This window comes from Bos mutus, chromosome 24, assembly GCF_027580195.1.
Source record: "Bos mutus isolate GX-2022 chromosome 24, NWIPB_WYAK_1.1, whole genome shotgun sequence".
NCBI lineage: Eukaryota > Metazoa > Chordata > Mammalia > Artiodactyla > Bovidae > Bos > Bos mutus.
Window position 1 is genome coordinate 52952597 of NC_091640.1, and position 18195 is coordinate 52970791.

Genomic DNA, 18195 nt, shown 5'->3' on the forward strand with positions numbered 1-18195 from the left:
AAAAGCTATATATGACAAACCCACAGCAAACATTATCCTCAATGGTGAAAAATTGAAAGCATTTCCTCTAAAGTCAGGAACAAGACAAGGGTGCCCACTTTCACCATTACTATTCAACATAGTTTTGGAAGTGTTGGCCACAGCAATCAGAGCAGAAAAAGAAATAAAAGGAATCCAAATTGGAAAAGAAGAAGTAAAACTCTCACTATTTGCAGATGACATGATCCTCTACATAGGAAACCCTAAAGACTCCACCAGAAAATTACTAGAACTAATCAAGGATTATAGTAAAGTTGCAGGATATAAAATCAACACATAGAAATCCCTTGCATTCCTATACACTAATAATGAGAAAACAGAAAGAGAAATTAAGGAAACAATTCCATTCACCATTGCAACGAAAAGAATAAAATACTTAGGAATATATCTACCTAAAGAAACTAAAGACCTATATATAGAAAACTATAAAACACTGGTGAAAGAAATCAAAGAGGACACTAATAGACGGAGAAATATACCATGTTCATGGATTGGAAGAATCAATATAGTGAAAATGAGTATACTACCCAAAGCAATTTATAGATTCAATGCAATCCCTATCAAGCTACCAACAGTATTCTTCACAGAGCTAGAACAAATAAATATATTTCCAATAGTTTGTCCTCAAGGTGAACCCTGTCCCAGAAAGAGTTTGTAGGTTAGTTTCAAGGGTTTATATTTACCATTCTCAAACTGGTCTATTGTACTTTCTGTTAATAGCATTACCTGGTAGTTATTTTAGAATTACTCTGTTTTCAGGATTGATGTTTCCCTCCAATTTCTCTCCCACAGATACTAATAACGTGTGGGTTCTAAGGGCCTTGGGGGTTTGTCCACATCCATTGGTGTTTTAGGATGTGAACATACAGACCCCATCACCTCATTTTGTCATAAAAGTCTGAATGCCTTTGTTTCTCCATCTAGTCTTTCTGTCTCTTTTTACCTGGAGATTCAAGAAGATCAAAAACTATATTTCCACCACTGCTGCCCTTTTCCCAGAATCAAGCTCACTCATTTTTCAACTGTTTGCTTAATTGACTATATTCAATTTGATTTCAGGAAAATGTTTATCCTGAGTATTTCAGCACATTAAATAAACCCACACGTACATTTTTTTTTTCTCTGTTTTCCTCCAGAGTCAAGTTCCCATTATGTCATCTCCCTAAAAGCTTTTAACAATGCAGGAGAAGGAGTTCCTCTTTATGAAAGTGCTACCACCCGATCTATCACAGGTAAGCTGAAATAGTTCATCTTTTTTTCACAAGGCATTTGAGTTGTGAAAACAACAAACCAAAATGAAACAAAACAAATAATGAAGAAAAAAATGTATGAAGTCATGTCCGAGGCTTATGTGTATATATACATGCACAATTTATTATTTTGGGGGTTATCAAAATTGTGAGAGGAATTCAGTCTGTAAATTAGTACTTGGACTTAAAGAATGTAGATCCCTTATTCTCTTTATTTGTTTCCAGTAGCTTCATATTTTGGTGTCTTGACACCATTGTTCATTCCTCTGGGCAACTTATTTCCAAATCAGTTCAATGTAGGCAGGAGGGTCTCTGCAGAAGGCCACCAGGTGCCTGAATGGACACTAGCTTCATTGCAGAGGGTCCTTCAAGGTGATATTAACAAACATCAACTGCCCTCATGGGGCTGGTTTGGACTAGGCTGAGTCATACAGGAGCTTCTTTCTGAGCTGGGCCAAAGGGTCACCCCAACAGTGCCCAAGGCCTGCAGGCACTGAAAGAATTGGTTGCTTCAAGGGCTTATCACTTCTGGAAATTGTTATGTGAGTTGGACCTTAGAGGAGGCAAAGGAGGAAAACAGGGCTCAAGGAAATGAGAAAGAGAAAAGGGTGGGTTAGAAAGTGAGATCCCGGTCATTTATGGAGACTATTTGTGAATAAGGCTGGACCTACTCAGAAACAGAATAAGTACCATAAGTACCCCTGTGAGGCTTGCTCATGACCCAGCACATGACTCAGAGTCACGTGACCACTCCTAATAGCCTTATGTCTGAAATGTGAAAGCAAAACCCAGGATCCTACTCTATCTTTTTAATGTATACTTTGATCCTTTCAAAACCCACAGTCCTCAAAGTTCATTCAACTTATCAGCTGTTTTCACCTTAATGACAACAAAGGATCTGATGCAAAGGAGCAGGATTTAGTAGGAGCACCATGGAAAATCACTGGGGTGCCTGAGTATGAGTCCTGGCAGCTAGGAATCAATGAACCTCCAGGAAATGATGTGGTCCTGTGACTTCTGCTACCACCTAAATTTATGTGAACTTTGTACAGTTTGTTTTCCAAATCTTGAAGTTTCATTCAGAAACTGTCTTGAGAATATACAGTTGTAAACCAGATTTGCAGTTGTCATGTGATGGTTTTCACAGCATACCATCCCTTTATTGATGTCCACCAAATTTCCTTTTAAACCTTTGATATTATCCCAGAGTCTCCTTGAATCTTTGGCTGTTGGATTTAACATCTGTGCTTGGTCTGAAGTGGTATGCAAAAGCTTGGGTGCATGTCAGTATATTAATTTATCCATGGAGACAGTATGTATCTTGCATTGCATTATCAGAGGGACTCTGACTCCCAAAAAAAGGGTAAATAAGAAATATTACCCAGAGAACATTTACTGTCAAAAGTGTTGTGTCTAAGTATAGAGATATGAGGCAAATAGAGGCCAGGATGGAAACCATGAGATAACATGGTGAAGGGTGTCTGGGATTTTTACTTCCTCTTATTCTCTTATTCTGCCAAAATTCCTTTGAGTGATAGCAACCACTTTGGCTGAGCCAGCGCTTCCCATAATGTTTATTCATTAAGTCTGCTCTTTCCTGCCTAGGGTAAAAGACAGTTAAAAAAGTCCTCACTATGAATTTGAGCTCATGATCAGGCCAAACAAAATTGTACCATGATCCGTCTTTAAGAACTCATAATTTTTTACCAAAACTAAAGACCACAAGGAAGGAACACAAAGATGACCTCCAAAATCCATTTTTTGAGCAGAAACTAGTTAAAATAGAGATAGAGTTCAGATAACTTGAAGATAAATTGCTTGGAGAACTGTCTGAGGTGTTGTTAACTTCTTTTCCCTTAACATTTGTTGTCATTCTTTAATTCTTAGCATATGGCATCCCCAGAGTGGTTTCTAGAATACCAGTGATCCATAAGACCATTTTTTTCCTGCTATGACTAATCCCAATGGATCTGAGAAATGAAATAATACTGAGAATTGAAAAGCGTATGAGGGATTTTCTGATTGGGGAAAAGTCAGTAAGGGGTTGGAGAGGATGAATAAAACCAGCTCTTTCTACATCCCTGCCCAGATGTGGCAGACTTATTTTGTTGTGTTTTCACACACCACAGAGAACAAAGAACAAATAAACAGAATCAAAGGTTTAGGTTCTGCAGGAAACTATCGCAGTAAGGGTGTCTTAGGGATCCTTAGAAGACATTTTTGGTCTCTGAGCCTCTGCACAGTACTCCCATGAGGAGCCCTGGAAGAGATGAACATAAAGTAATAATAATAAAGCTCAGAGGCAGTAAATGCATCAGGCTGGAATATCAGGCTCTGGTGATTTCCACATGGATGTGCTCACAGATGCTGGTCCACTCTGGACCGCATCTCATTCTGAACACATCAGCATTACAGCCAAGCGAAGTCTCACTAGGTCAAAAGGGCAGGTTAACAGTGTGCTTGTTTTGCTGCTGTTTTTAAAATTTTTATTTCATATTGTTGCAAGAATAAGACATTTTGAGCCTGGAGACTGGATGAGAACAGGCGAATAATGAGATGCGTTGTTTGAATTTGTTTATTTTCAATTGTTTCATAAATGTCTAAATGAAGTACAATCCAGATATAAAATTGTATTATTTTTAAAAGCTTGTTTTGAGCTTTAGTATATTGACTAAAACACTTATATTTTCTCACCAAAACAACTATTAGGAATTGAATTGGTTTCTCTTTTTAGCAAAAGGTTTAAAGCTATATTTTGTGTTTTTGTCTTTTTTTCCCCACTCTTTTGAATATCACCACTGCAAATGGTGAAGAAAAAAAAACATAAACAGAGTTCTTTGGCAGCAAAATAATTTATTTAATTCAACTACTCAGTTTCTGACCTGTGAGGGAAAGACAATTAGGAATATATGTAGCATATATTTAGAGCAGTGCGTGCTACCTACTAACAAGTTCTGCTTTGTTAGAAATACCTACTGTATCCAGTATGGCAGACACAAGGTTCATGTGACTATTGAACATATGAAATAGGCTAGTGCGACACAATAAATGACACTTTAATTGTATTTAATTTTAATTTAAAGTCAAATTGTCCATGTAACTATGGCTGTTGCATTAGCCCAACTATGGAAGAAGTGGCAAATAGAATGTCAAGCCATGCCAGAAAAAAAAAATTTCCACCAAAAATAAGCAAGCAAAACTTGGCCAGGGTAGAAAATTTTGAATTACATAAGTTCATAGGTATATATCAAAAAAACAGCATTGTTTGAAATTTATGGATGCATTCTGGAACTGAGACTCTGAGAAACTCAACAAGAAGTTTATGAAAAACATAATTCTCTAAAAGCCAGAAATAGCAGAATTATTACCATTGCTTAAAGTAAAATCACTACTTTTGAAAACCTTATATGGGGTATCTATGAAAAACGATAAAGTTAGTATAGTTTTTCAACAAAACTAGATTAGGCAAAGAAACAATAGATAGGATACCATGAATACAAGTTGATCTACAAAGAGTTTGTGGTTGAGAGTAGTCCTGTGCTATGCGTAACATTGTTCTTTAAGTCAGCTAAGAATAGAAATAAGTCAAGTGAAGACAGCGCCTGCTTTAGTTTTGCCAGAATGTTCCACTGATGTACCAGCCTGATGACTGATTGGGATCCTCCTAGAGGCTGCAGTGTCTTCAGCTGCCCTTCATCATCTCATAAATCCATTCGGGTTTAAAGGAGCCCTTAATAAGAAAACACATCAAAGGAAATATGAAAAGCCTGGGCTCTGTCATTAAATTTTAAACACACATTTTTCTCTCTCTCTTTTTTTTTTGTCTTCTTTTTGTTCTCTTTTTCCTTTCAGATTTTATATTTTGCTCCAAAGACCACAGCCCAGTAAACTACTAAATACTTCATTAGAAAACAGTGATGAGTAGGGAGTAGACTTTTAAAATTCAGTGAACAAAGTGACATAATCATGAAACTCAACCCACAGTCTTTATACTATACTTACAGATGTAAACTCAGTATGTTTACTGTTCCAGACACTCTATGTGTTGGTAGGCCTCATCTCCCCAAATGCCATTGTATGGCCAGTCTAAGAGCTCATCTCATTTTTTGTTAGTGAGAACACATGTATGATTTAAAAGAAAATTTTAACAAATTTAAACACCTTCAGTAATAAATGAAAGGCTCAATATTGGACTTGTTCTCCAGCTGCAAAATAAACTCTCCTGATTCTGGCATCCGCAGCATCAAAACAAATACAAGGTTTTCCTAGAGAATTTTGTGAAACCACAGACATCAGTGTTCAGATTCTGATTGTGGTATGGATCAAAGCATGTGTGTATCTCATTGTGAATCTCATCAGTCCATACAGAGTTCATTCTGTCTCTCTGCCCAATGATAGGAAGTCTTTCCTTGAAATTTAAAATTGTAGAACAAGGAACATAGAATATAGGGATGCCATAAATAGCTTACTCTGTGAGAATGTGGGTAAGATGGACACTTCTACACTTTCTTTAAGGATTTCAATCTAACCACACCATGTGCCATGTGAAACCTAACCGTCACATCATTGAGCCATGTGGACTTGGTCTGACATCGTGCAGTCATAGCCATAGATTGCTACGGATCTCAGGGCCCTCTGCTTATTATCCTGTGTTTCTTACCTACACAATATTTATGCAGATAAAACCTAAGCAATAATAAAAGCATTAGAGATACCAAGTCGCCTTAGAGAAGGAGAAAAACAACACAACAGGTATCAGATAGGCATTTATTTCTTTTGCAGGAGGAAATGAAATAGACAGTCCTTAGAATTTTATTTTGATGTATCTTTCTAGTTATAAAACTGATGAATTCTCTACTGGATCTTTGAAGAAGCAATGTGCAACATTCCAAGAAAAAAAAAAGTGGACTTTTAAAATATGTAATGAGAAGCGACAGCCAAATTGATAGAAGCATTCTAAGGAAATAAGGAGATTGTGGAAAACAGTTACCTTTGTAATCTAGCAATACTGTTTCTAATGAGTTTTCCGATTGAATTAATTATAATTTTTTCTGTTCTTCTCATGTTCCCTTTCATCATTATTGCCATACATTTAACTCATTGTGACCTGTGGCCACTGATGTTTATGTTTTTAACTCTTTTGTTTATGTATTTATTTGTTTGCTTCATTGGTCGGGTTTTTAAACCCAGATCCCACTGACCCAGTTGATTATTATCCTTTGCTTGATGACTTCCCCACCTCGGTCCCAGATGTCTCCACCCCCATGCTCCCACCAGTAGGTGTGCAGGCTGTGGCTCTAACCCACGATGCCGTGAGGGTCAGCTGGGCAGACAACTCTGTCCCTAAGAACCAAAAAACGTCCGAAGTGCGACTTTACACTGTCCGGTGGAGGACCAGCTTTTCTACGAACGCGAAATACAAGGTGAGGTTCTAACCGGTAGTATGAGGCTTACCTTGAACTGCCATTTGTTTCATCCGTTGTTTGAAACACTTCCTGGGCTGTCATGAGTTATGTTGCTGCCGTGACACGAAATGGAAAACAAAGCATTTGAAAACTCAGTGCTCTAAAACTGGCATGGGGATTATTGTGTCTTAGGAAACAATTCTAAGACGAGGTAGAAAAGCATCAAGAGCTGCGAAATGTTATTTGAATTCTACCAGATGTTGGGTTTGTATAAATAATGTAATTCTGTACAAGGGAATGCCATTTTCTTTTGAAAATAGCAGAGCTCTGCATTAGTTTCTTGGATAGATTTTGGCATTTTTCTTTTCATGTGGAATCTAGGTTTATGCCGCAGTCACGCATATTAACATTGTATGCAGAGACCCATCTTATAGTGAATATGAGGAGTGCATGAAGATTTTTTTATTCTATCCTTAGATGGTGAACACACCTCAAGTCATTAACATCTGTTTCCTCATTTAGCCTTGAAAGGCCCTCGTGGTAAAGAATGCACAGTGTACCCTGCCCTTTAACTAAGATGAATTAGACCAGCTCCCTTACCCTGTCCTCTCATAGAGTCATCACACACACACACACACACGCGCGCACGCACACACACACACACACACACACACACTAACCCCAACCCAGGAGCTCCTTAAAGATACACATTTGAGGCACTGTCATCCGTTCACATCTCTATCAGTCAGCCATAGCAATTCCAACTAATATTCATTTATATAATCGAACACTACCTCCTAAGCCTACCACATGAGTAGTGTATATAACAACACACAAATGTAGAGTAAAATGAGATTGAATAATTGTTAAGTGTCCACCATTTACTTAGGACTATGCTAGATCATAGAGGTCCTTAAACGTCTTTTAGTTGTTACTCCAGTATTCCTGCCTGGACAGTTCCATGGACAGAGGAGCCTGTCAGGTTGTAGTCCGTGGGGTCGCAAACAATTGGACGTGAATAAGTGACTAACACTTTCACTTTCACATACTTAATGCTGTTACTTACAATTTTGAAACGTGTAATAAACTCAGCTCCATGGAGTACTTTACAGAATTCAGAATTTATTCAAGTGAAATAATACATGAAAGCATATTTTAAAAATTCACAAAATGATTATTTAAGACGAAAAAGAGTTAGTCGTTCAGTTGTGTCCGACTCTTTGCAACCCCACAGACTGTAGCCCACCAGGTTCCTCTGTACAATTCTCCAGGCAAGAATACTAGAGTAGATTTCTCCAAAGAAGACCTACAGATGACTAATAAACACATAAAAAGATGCTCAACATCACTCATTATTAAAGAAGTGCAAATCAAAACCACAATAAGTTATCATGTCATGCCTGTCAGAATGGCTGCCATCAAAAAATCTACAAACATAAATGCTGAAAAGGAAGTGGAGAAAAGGAACCCTCTTACACTGTTCGTCAAACTGCAAACTGGTGCAGCCACTATGGAGAACAGTGTGGAGGTTCCTTAAAAAACTGGAACTAGAACTGCCTTATGACCCAGCAATCCCGCTGCTGGGCATACACACCCAGGAAACCAGAATTGAAAGAGACATGTGTACCCCAATGTTCATTGCAGCACTGTTTACAATAATAGCTGGGATGTGGAAGCAACCTAGATGTCCATCAGCAGACAAATACATAGGGAAGTTGTGGTACATATACACAATAGAATATTACTCAGCTATAAAATAGAACGCACTTGAGTCAGTTCTAACGAGGTGGATGGAACTGGAGCCTATTATACAAAGTGAAGTTAAGTCAGAAAGAGAAATGCCAATACAATATATTAACGCATACATATGGAATTTAGAAAGATGGTAACGATGACCTTATATGTAAGACGGCAAAAGAGACACAGATGTAAAAACAGACTTTTGGACTCTGGGAGAAGGCGAGGGTGGGATGATTTAAGAGAACAAACAAACAAAAAAAGAGAGAACAGCACTGAAACATGTACATTACCATATGTAAAACAGATGACCAGTTCAATGCCTGAAGTAGGGCACTCAAAGCCGGTTCTCTGGGACAACCCAGAGGGATGGGGTGGGGAGGGAGGTGGCAGGGGGGTTCAGGATGGGGACACATGTGCACCCGTGGCTGGTTCATGTCGATGTATGGCAAAACCACCACAACATTGTGATTATCCTCCAATTAAAATAAATAAATAATTTTAAAAAAAAAAAGAGACCCATCTTCCAAAGGCAAGTTTTGACCTCTCCAAAGGGAAAAGTCAGAGCTGAGTGTCAGAAGATCACGTCAGTGTGAGGAGTGGGTTTCAAATGTGCTTTCACATCCATTCTTCTACAGGCTAAGACAGAGAGCTACTCCAAAGATCGCCAGCATCAAAGGTGCACGATTCCAGCGGTGTGCACATTTCCTACCCTCGCCTCGACCATGATGGGTCCTTCTGTCATTTACTATGCTTATGCCATTGCAATGCCTTTCCTTTCTTCTAAACACTTTTTTTCTTTATAAAAAGGACATGTTCATTATTTTAAAATTTAGAAAATATAAAAATGTTCTTGGCTAAGTAAGAAATTGGCCCAGTAACTCCAAAATCGTTTTGTGATTCTCAGCAGAGAATAATAAAGTAAAAAAAATAATAATAATAATATTGGAGTGGGTAGCCATTCCCTTCCCCAGGGAATCTTCCCAACCCAGGGATCAAACCCAGGTCTCCTGCATTTGCAGGCAGACTGTTTCCCATGTCAGCCACAAGCAAAGCCCATTTAGGATGAAGAAGGTAGCTTTAAAAATAAGAGTATAGGCAGGGAGGGGAGGGCAGTCAAAAGGAACAAACTTCCAGTTATAAGCATTAGGGATATAATGTACAACATTATAAATATAATTCACACTGGTTGGTGTTATATATGAAAGTTGATAGAATAAATCGTAAGAGTTCTAATCACAAGCAAACTATATTGTTTCTATTTATTTTGCATCTATATGAGATGGTGGGTATTCACTAAACTTACTGTTTAGTGGTGACCACTTTCTGATGTATGTAAGTCAAATCATTAAGTTGTACATCTTAAGCTTACACAGTGCTGTATGTTGATTATATCTCAATAAAACTAGAAGAGAAACAAGGAGCCCAAGTGTTACCCAGCAACGGAGGGAGCAGTAGTTTGACCCCGGCACTCCAGAATCTTCATACGCCGCTGTATCCCTCCTCCGCACCACTTTACTGGGATAGCTTTCAAGGAGAATTTGGATCTCCTGATACTTTATCCAATGTTCTTTCCACTAAACTGCCATTGTGCTTAATCCAGCCTCAAGCCAGAGTTGATCTGGGGGGGATTAAAATGTCCTTTGGAAATTTCTGACTTTTAAGACCCTGGAGTTAAAGCAAAATCCACCAATAATTTTGTCAGTCTGCCTCTTTTATTCCGGTAGTCATGCTAGTTCTGCTTCTAGTTTCATTCAGCCTTTAAAGGGCGTAAAATTCACATTTCATAGTAAATCAGTTTTTTGTTGAAACCAATTGGAAAGCAGTTTCCTTTGGTTCAGCCTCCCTGCTCAGGTCAGGTACTTGGAGGAACTCTCCAGCTTAGTCCAAGTAGTATCATCGGAATAAGCATCCTATCCATCTTCTTACGGTATCAGATTTAAGACACAGCAGAACCATAAATAAAGATAACATTATCAGATAAAACAATAAATGAGACATAAGAGAACACTTTTTTAAAAATCTCTTTATATGCCGATTACCCAATTCTAAGTTTATTTTAAAGGACTACTTTAAAAATTTTATGCCCGTGCTGCTGTACATTCATTTCACAGAATGGCCACGGGGTACCTTGCCGGTGTGTGAAATGTTCTAAGGGACAATGATCTCTGCAGAATGATTGGCGCTCCAGAATTTCCAAAAGCAGTATTTTTTTTTTAGTTGAATTGTTAATAGAACAGACAGGATTATTGAGTTTTGCTAAGAATGCCTACAGAAGAGAGCCAACCAAAAATCATCTGTAAGGAGAGATTGAGTTCATGTATGGGTTGAGGTATGAGAATAAAAATAATATTGTTACTTTTTCTCTCCTCATCACCTTCTTGACCTAATAAAGCTTTTAAGTACTAACATTTCATCACCTTTCTCACACATACACACTCTGCACCCACACCCTGAGAAGAAGGGTTAGAGGGGGAGAGTTAGTTAAGTTGGAGAGCAAGGATAAATACAGACCGTATCTGGTCAATCCAGAATGGGCATACGATACATTTAAATTTTATAAAGAATGGGAATAGAATGCTTTGGTTTTGCATTTTGAACTTTTCACACCCACTATGGTCTGTTGCTTCATCTCACTCCCCACTGTAGCTTTATAAGCTGGGAAGAGAATGCACACCCTCTATCATCTCTTACTTCATCTCACTCCCCACTATATAAGCTTGGCAGAGAGTGCACAGTATAAACGGGGGCAAATACATCAGATCAGATCAGATCAGTCACTCAGTCGTGTCCGACTCTTTGCGACCCCATGAATCGCAGCACGCCAGGCCTCCCTGTCCATCACCAACTCCCGGAGTTCACCCAGACTCACGTCCATCGAGTCAGTGATGCCATCCAGCCATCTCATCCCCTGTCGTCCCCTTCTCCTCCTGCCCCCAATCCCTCCCAGCATCAGAGTCTTTTCCAATGAGTCAACTCTTTGCATGAGGTGGCCAAAGTATTGGAGTTTCAGCTTTAGCATCACTCCTTCCAAAGAAATCCCAGGACTGATCTCCTTCAGAATGGACTAGTTGGATCTCCTTGCAGTCCAAGGGACTCTCAAGAGGCTTCTCCAACACCACAGTTAAAAAGCATCAATTCCTCGGTGCTCAGCCTTCTTCACAGTCCAACTCTCATGTTCATACATGACCAAATACATTCCTAGAGGCAAATGACCAGGGCTTACAAGCTGGCTTTGCCGTGTCCTGTCCTGTCACTTAATTTGCTCAATCTCATTTTTCTCATCTATGTGACTGGGGTGTTGACACCTACTATAAAAAGAATAAGTAAGATTCTTTACAGCTGTGTATGTATGTAGAGATCTTTATGGGTAGGTTGTACAACTTGACAGAATTCCCCATCAAACTAGAGCCTCAGATGACCTGATGGCTTTATCCAGACCACTTCCCACAGGAATACATTCTACTTCAGTTAGTCCCATGTCAGGCCAGACATTCATATTTTGATTGCCCAAAATTTTATATTGACTTTCCTTATCAAATAGAGAACTTTTTATATAATTTATTTTCTACTAAAGTGATTGCTCACTTGATATTTTACATAAAATTCCTTTCAAAATGCATTCACTGACTACTGATTAGAGCATGGGTATTACAGGAGATACGAAGTTAAGCAAGATCCAGTGTCCTCAAAATTCTTATAGCTCAATGGAGAATTTGTCACGCACATAAAATTCGTATATATATATATGTACGTATGTGTATATATACAACATATACAGTACCTGTATTTCACACTAGGCAATGCATAAAATAGTGTAGCTAACATTTATTTAGTACCTACTCTGAGCCAGATAACATGTTTTACTTTCGCACTTTAATTAGTACTGTAAAGTCAGTGCTATGGTTATTTCCATGTTATAAATGAGGAAACCGAGGCTCAGAGAGGTAGTACCTATATATTCTGTGCTCTGTCTCTCTCATGGACACACACACACACACACACACAGCCATGACTTCCCAGAGTACTTTCAGGCTAATGATTTCTGATGAGCTGTCACCTTCCATAATGTTCCTGAGAAAATTCAGGGAATTCATGGTACTTAAATGATGCAGGTGTGTCATTTAGGAACACAAGCAAGGGCAGTGCTGCTTGGTTGTCTCCCAAAGGCCAGTTGTGTCTATGTTCAAAGAGACAAGTTTTATTAAAGTGTGTCCTTCCCTCCTAGCCAAACTGTATCTCATTGCCCCATTTCTCCCCATCTTTCTAAGACTTAGTGGTATCATGACAGGGAAGGAAGGCAAGATTGGAAGTTATATATCAGTACGTCAGATACTAGCTGCCCATTTCATGTTTTTTTTTATAGGGTTCCATCTTTCTGAGTCTATAAATTATTTTTGCATTTATTTAGGGCTCACATTTTCATGGCTTTTTTTTAAGAGGAGCTTCTGATAAATGTTTATGAGGTCATCACTTTAATAGGATGGATGGGCACATCATCAAAATGTTATTAGTACAGTTAAATATTTATTTGGTTTTATAATGAAATGTAGGATTTTCAGAGCTATAGTCTAAGAAGGATTCATAGTAAAATAAGAAAGATATACTGGAGTAGCTAGGGAGGAGATAGTTATGACATAGGTGGAGACAAAATGTTTTCCTTGATTTTTCTAGACATAGAAATACAACAAATGTAGTAAACTTAAAAGTAAATGTTTAACCTTGGAAGAAGATTAAGGACTAAATAGCAATCATAAATTGAAATGTATAAGAGGCATAAGTAGTTTTAAATTTGCCTCATCATATGGAAAATATACATTAACCTGGGAGATTAACCTGTTTCATTATTACAATTTTGGTCTATTGAGTAAGCAATAGAGACAGCTAATTTACTTTCTACTAAAATATCCTTAACCTGTTGTTTAAAAGAAAAATAATGTATTCAGAGGATGAAAAATATTAACACGTAATCATTTAAATTTTATCTGATTTATTGTTCTCTTCCTGATTAACTGCTCCAGTGACTGTACTTCAGTCTGTGTTTAATGTGATCTGTTCATAAGGAAAGAAGAATGCACGACACAATATTGCTGCTGTCCATTTTCTTTATAATGGCTATCTAGATCCTGCATCCGTAGAAGTCTGCATCATAAGCCTTGTTTTAAAAAAAATAATAAGCATTAGATCTCTAAAAATTCATTTTATTACCTATGGAAAATAACCATAATAATTTATGTGAAATATATAAAACATTAAAGCCTCTGAAAAAAAAGTTTTCAATTATTAGAAATAAATTGAAGTTCAAGTCAGTGCAGATAACCTTACAAATGGAACTGACAGAAGGAAGTGGAATTGGTCCTGTCTCTGTGGTTATTGCCTCACTTGGGAAAATTTATCAGCTATCTGCCCCTTTGAACAACATAACACCTGATTTTATCGATTACGTTTTAGATGTACAATCAGCCAGTGTGAACTGGGACAGAAAGGAAATAAAGTCAGTGCTTTGTCCTGGGTCTTCTGCTGTTTGGAAAATAAATTCCTTTTTGTTGCTTTGGATAGTCTTCCTTTGTGTCTTGATTTACCAAGTTGAGAAAGTTCATTTTTTTATCTCTTTTCTTATTTCCCACTTGTGTAGTCAGAAGACACAACGTCTCTGAGTTACACAGCAACGGGCCTCAAACCAAACACAATGTACGAGTTCTCAGTCATGGTCACGAAAAACAGAAGGTCCAGCACCTGGAGCATGACCGCACATGCCACCACGTATGAGGCAGGTATGTAAGGAAAGTTTTCCGCTATGTATTTTCCGCTGGTATTTTCTCGGTTCCGAGGAATCTGGAACGTGTGTGCACTATGATGTCTCCATTACACTTAATCATGCATAAAATCATTCATAGTACTTTTATATCAAATACTGTTCTTCCGACTCTAAATAAGAAGAAAATGAGTCCCCAGGGGAATAAGTAATCTGGTTTTAATTTGTACATTAATTGAGGATTTCTGAATATAAATCTGCTGTTCAATACATTGAAGTAAAGGCATTTTACTCTGTCCAATGGATGTGTGTCTTTGATCAACAGACGTTGTAGATGTTTACTTTTTTGGAAAAAAATTAGATGCAAAATGAAGAATCGCATTACAGCTGTAGGCTCGTGGGTGCTTACCTCATGGGCTTCCCTGGTGGCTCAGAAGTAAAAGAATCTGCCTGTAATGCAGGAGATCCCTGGGTCAGGAAGATCCCCTAGAGAAGGGAATGGCTACACATTCCAGTATTCTTGCCTGGAAAATTCCATGGACAGAGGAGCCTGGTGGGCTACAGTCATGAGGCTGCAAAGAATCAACATGACTGAGCAACTAACACACACATACACACACACACACACACATACACACACACACACAGTTGACTGGGAAGAAATTTCTAGGGAGTCATGTTCACTGTTTGGAAATAAGGCAACACAATGGAAAACTTTCATGCATTTTGCAATAGTTCAAATCGAGAGTGAATGCAATTCACTGTAAATTTTTCCAGTCACATTTGCTGTGGGTCATAAATGTTGAGTTTGTAACCTTAGCAGACATGCAGTGCACTTTGCATTTATAGCTCACAGAGATCCGACATCTGAAGGAAATAGGGTTTAACATACATTTTAATAGCTTTCATGGTATTACATCATATTCGGGGATAAACTATACCACACATTTCTAAATTCTAAAATGTATGGCAGTAAAACTTTTATCTGAATAAGTTGAATTTCTTTTTCCTTTTGAATTTGTCCTATAGCATGGCAGTTCTAATTTTAATTTCAGATTACTACCTTAACTCTGAGTTCACTGGGAATATTTTTACAATTCTGAGGGCACTTCTTTCTGCAAGAAGTTTTTTCTAGTTGTTTAATTTCAACACTTTCTTCTACTTTACGTGTTTACGTATATAAAATCATTCTCCTAGAAATATGCCCAGGATGCCAGTGTTCTTAACTTCTTAGGGAGAGTTATACATTATGGGATGAATAAAAGTCATGCTCTTTCTTTTAACCTAAAAGGAGATGAAAGGAGTTAAATGTAAACCAGTAGGTATTTGGTCCTCCCTGGGTGAAAGAAAAGGAGTAGTAATTTCCTTATTCATTTTTCCCCATCATAAACATAAACGCCCAACATCTGACTTAATAAATGAACCCTATTGATTTCTCCTGAACTGCCTAGCCTTGTAAGGACATCAGTGTTGAGACCCATAGCTGACAGAAAGATATTAACTTTTAGAAATGTGACTGGTAGAAAGGGTGATTGTCAAAACAGATAATGATCTGGACAAAGGTGTAAATAGCCTATGGATAAGATTTTTGGGTGATGATGAGAAGCGAGAAGTAATTCGCAAGTGTCTGTACGTTTTAAAACCGTGAGAAGAAAATGAAGTGAATGAAATAACTCTGGAGTTTGCTTCTAATTCTGTAATAATGCAAAGACTCTATGGGGCCACATATGATGCACTTGTGCTGAAATTGCTCATAATAAGGATAATGGCAGCTGACAAATTCTTGAAATGAAACATGCATTCTGTCCCAGTGATAAATCCTTAATTCTACTCTAGTTAATTTAGGTAAAATAAAAATAATTGGAAGGATAGCTTAAATAATGATGCCTTGGCAAGGGGCAGAAGCAGCACATCCCTGGGCATTAGAGATGAGGAACTGTTGCACTCTCCCTGCAAGGTGCTACAATTGTGGTGGTGTAACTCCATGTGCTCTCCTTTCTTCTATCAGCATTCAGTTTCCCAGAAGAGAGAATCACACAGCTACAGAGAGTGAGGTGGAGGCGAGGAAATTCCTATTTGATGTTGCTCCCAGCTCACGTGACAGAGAGGAGACCTTGTCCCCCAAAGGAAAAACCTACCTGTTTCTCTAAATGAAAGAGGAGAGGGTAGCATCTGAGCGGTCCAAACCCAAATGCCCAAGATGTTGGTGTGCGTTTATGTTCTTGATGGGGAAAAATGAATGAGGACATTGCTACTCCTTCTTTTTAAGTGGTTAAGAATCCACCTTACAATGCAGGGGGTGGCTGTTCCTTACTGGTCAGGAACTAAGGTCCTCCATGCCAGGAGCAACTAAGCCCATATGCCCCAACTACTGAGCCTGCTGCCCCTCAACCCCTGCAGAGAGTTCCTGCACCACAACGAAAGATGCCACATGATGCGCTGAAGATCCTGCCAGCCGCAGCTAAAACCCAGTGCAGCCAAATAAACTTACATACATTTCTTAGCTTTAAATAAGTATGAGGGAACAATGTACAGTTCATATGATAATCGTAAACATCTAAGGCATTGATTCTAATACCAGAATCTAGTCACGTGGCTTAAGGAAAAAGAAAACTTTTCTCAGCACCTGAAATACAATAGTCGTTAGGTTTTTGGGTTTTTTTAATAACCAGCTCTTCAGTGTATTATTTTGCTAGTTTAAGCTGGAGTCATTTTATATTTTTTGAATGTCAACCTAGATTCAGTGAAGCAATCTAATCATCACCACTTGTTTTCTAAATAAGCATCAATTTTAATTTTAACAGTTAAGAAAAAACAAGTTAGTTAGGAAAACAAGTGTTTTAATTAATTCCAAAATTGGAAAATGTCTTATGATATTTGGTTTCAGTTCAGTCACTCAATCATGTTTGACTCTTTGCGACCCCATGGACTGCATCACGCCAGGCTTCCCTGTCCATCACCAACTCCCAGAGCTTGCTCGAACTCATGTCCATCAAGTCAGTGATGCCATCCAACCATCTCATCCTCTGTCGTCCCCTTCTCCTCCTGCCTTCAGTCTTCCCCAACATCAGATGGTGACTGCAGCCACAAAATTAAAACACACTTGCTCCTTGGAAGGAAAGCGATGACAAACCTAGACAGCATATTAAAAAGCAGAGACATTACTTTGCTGACAAAGGTCCGTCTAGTCAAAGCTATCGTTTTTCCAGTAGTCATGTATGGATGTGAGAGTTGGACCATAAAGAAAGCTGAGCACTGAAGAATTGATGCTTTTGAACTGTGGTGTTGGAGAAGATTCTTGAGAGTCCATTGAGCAGCAAGGAGATCAAACCAGTCAATCCTAAAGGAAACCAGTCCTGAATATTCGTTGGAAGGACTGATGCTGAAGCTGAATGTCTAATACTTTGGTCACATGTTTGGTATAATACTCTAATTTTTGGTTATCTATTACCTTCCTGGGCTTCCCTGTGGCTCAGCAATAAAGAATCTGCCTGCCAATGCAGGAGACATGAGTTTGATCCCTAGGTCAGGAAGACCCTCCTGGAGAAAGAAATGGCAACTGACTCTAATATTCTTGCCTGGGAAATCCCATGGACAGAGGAGCCTGGTGGACTATAGACCACGAAGTTGCAAAACAGTCGGACACAACTGATCAAGTAGACAACAAATACCTTTCCATCTGTGGCTTAGAAAATATCTTGAATGATCACTTTATGTGACTAAGCCTTCCCTAAGGTGGCATTGCCTATTCAGTGTTTCACTATTACAAATCTTTTTTTTTTTTTGCAAGAATTTTTCTTTCCATTAAAAGATATATATGAAACTATGTTTAATATGGGCTTCCCCTGTGGCTCAGCTGGTAAAGAATCCACCTGCAATGCAGGAGACCCTGGTTTGAATCCAGGGTCAGGAAGATCCTCTGGAGAAGGCAAAGGCTACCCACTCCAGTATTTGGGCCTGGAGAATTCCATGGAGTGTATTGTCCATGGGGGCGCAAAGAGTCAGACAC

The 18195-nt window shown here is 38.5% G+C and overlaps 1 protein-coding gene across 1 annotated transcript in view; it reads left to right on the plus strand.

The window, feature by feature from the left end:
- DCC (DCC netrin 1 receptor) overlaps positions 1-18195 on the plus strand; it is an 877980-nt gene that overhangs the window by 701477 nt on the left and 158308 nt on the right. The window contains exons 16-18 of the mRNA XM_070361809.1: positions 1176-1271; positions 6540-6712; positions 14067-14205. Of these exons, the coding sequence (XP_070217910.1) occupies positions 1176-1271; positions 6540-6712; positions 14067-14205 (408 nt within the window). The remainder of the gene's footprint in view (positions 1-1175; positions 1272-6539; positions 6713-14066; positions 14206-18195) is intronic.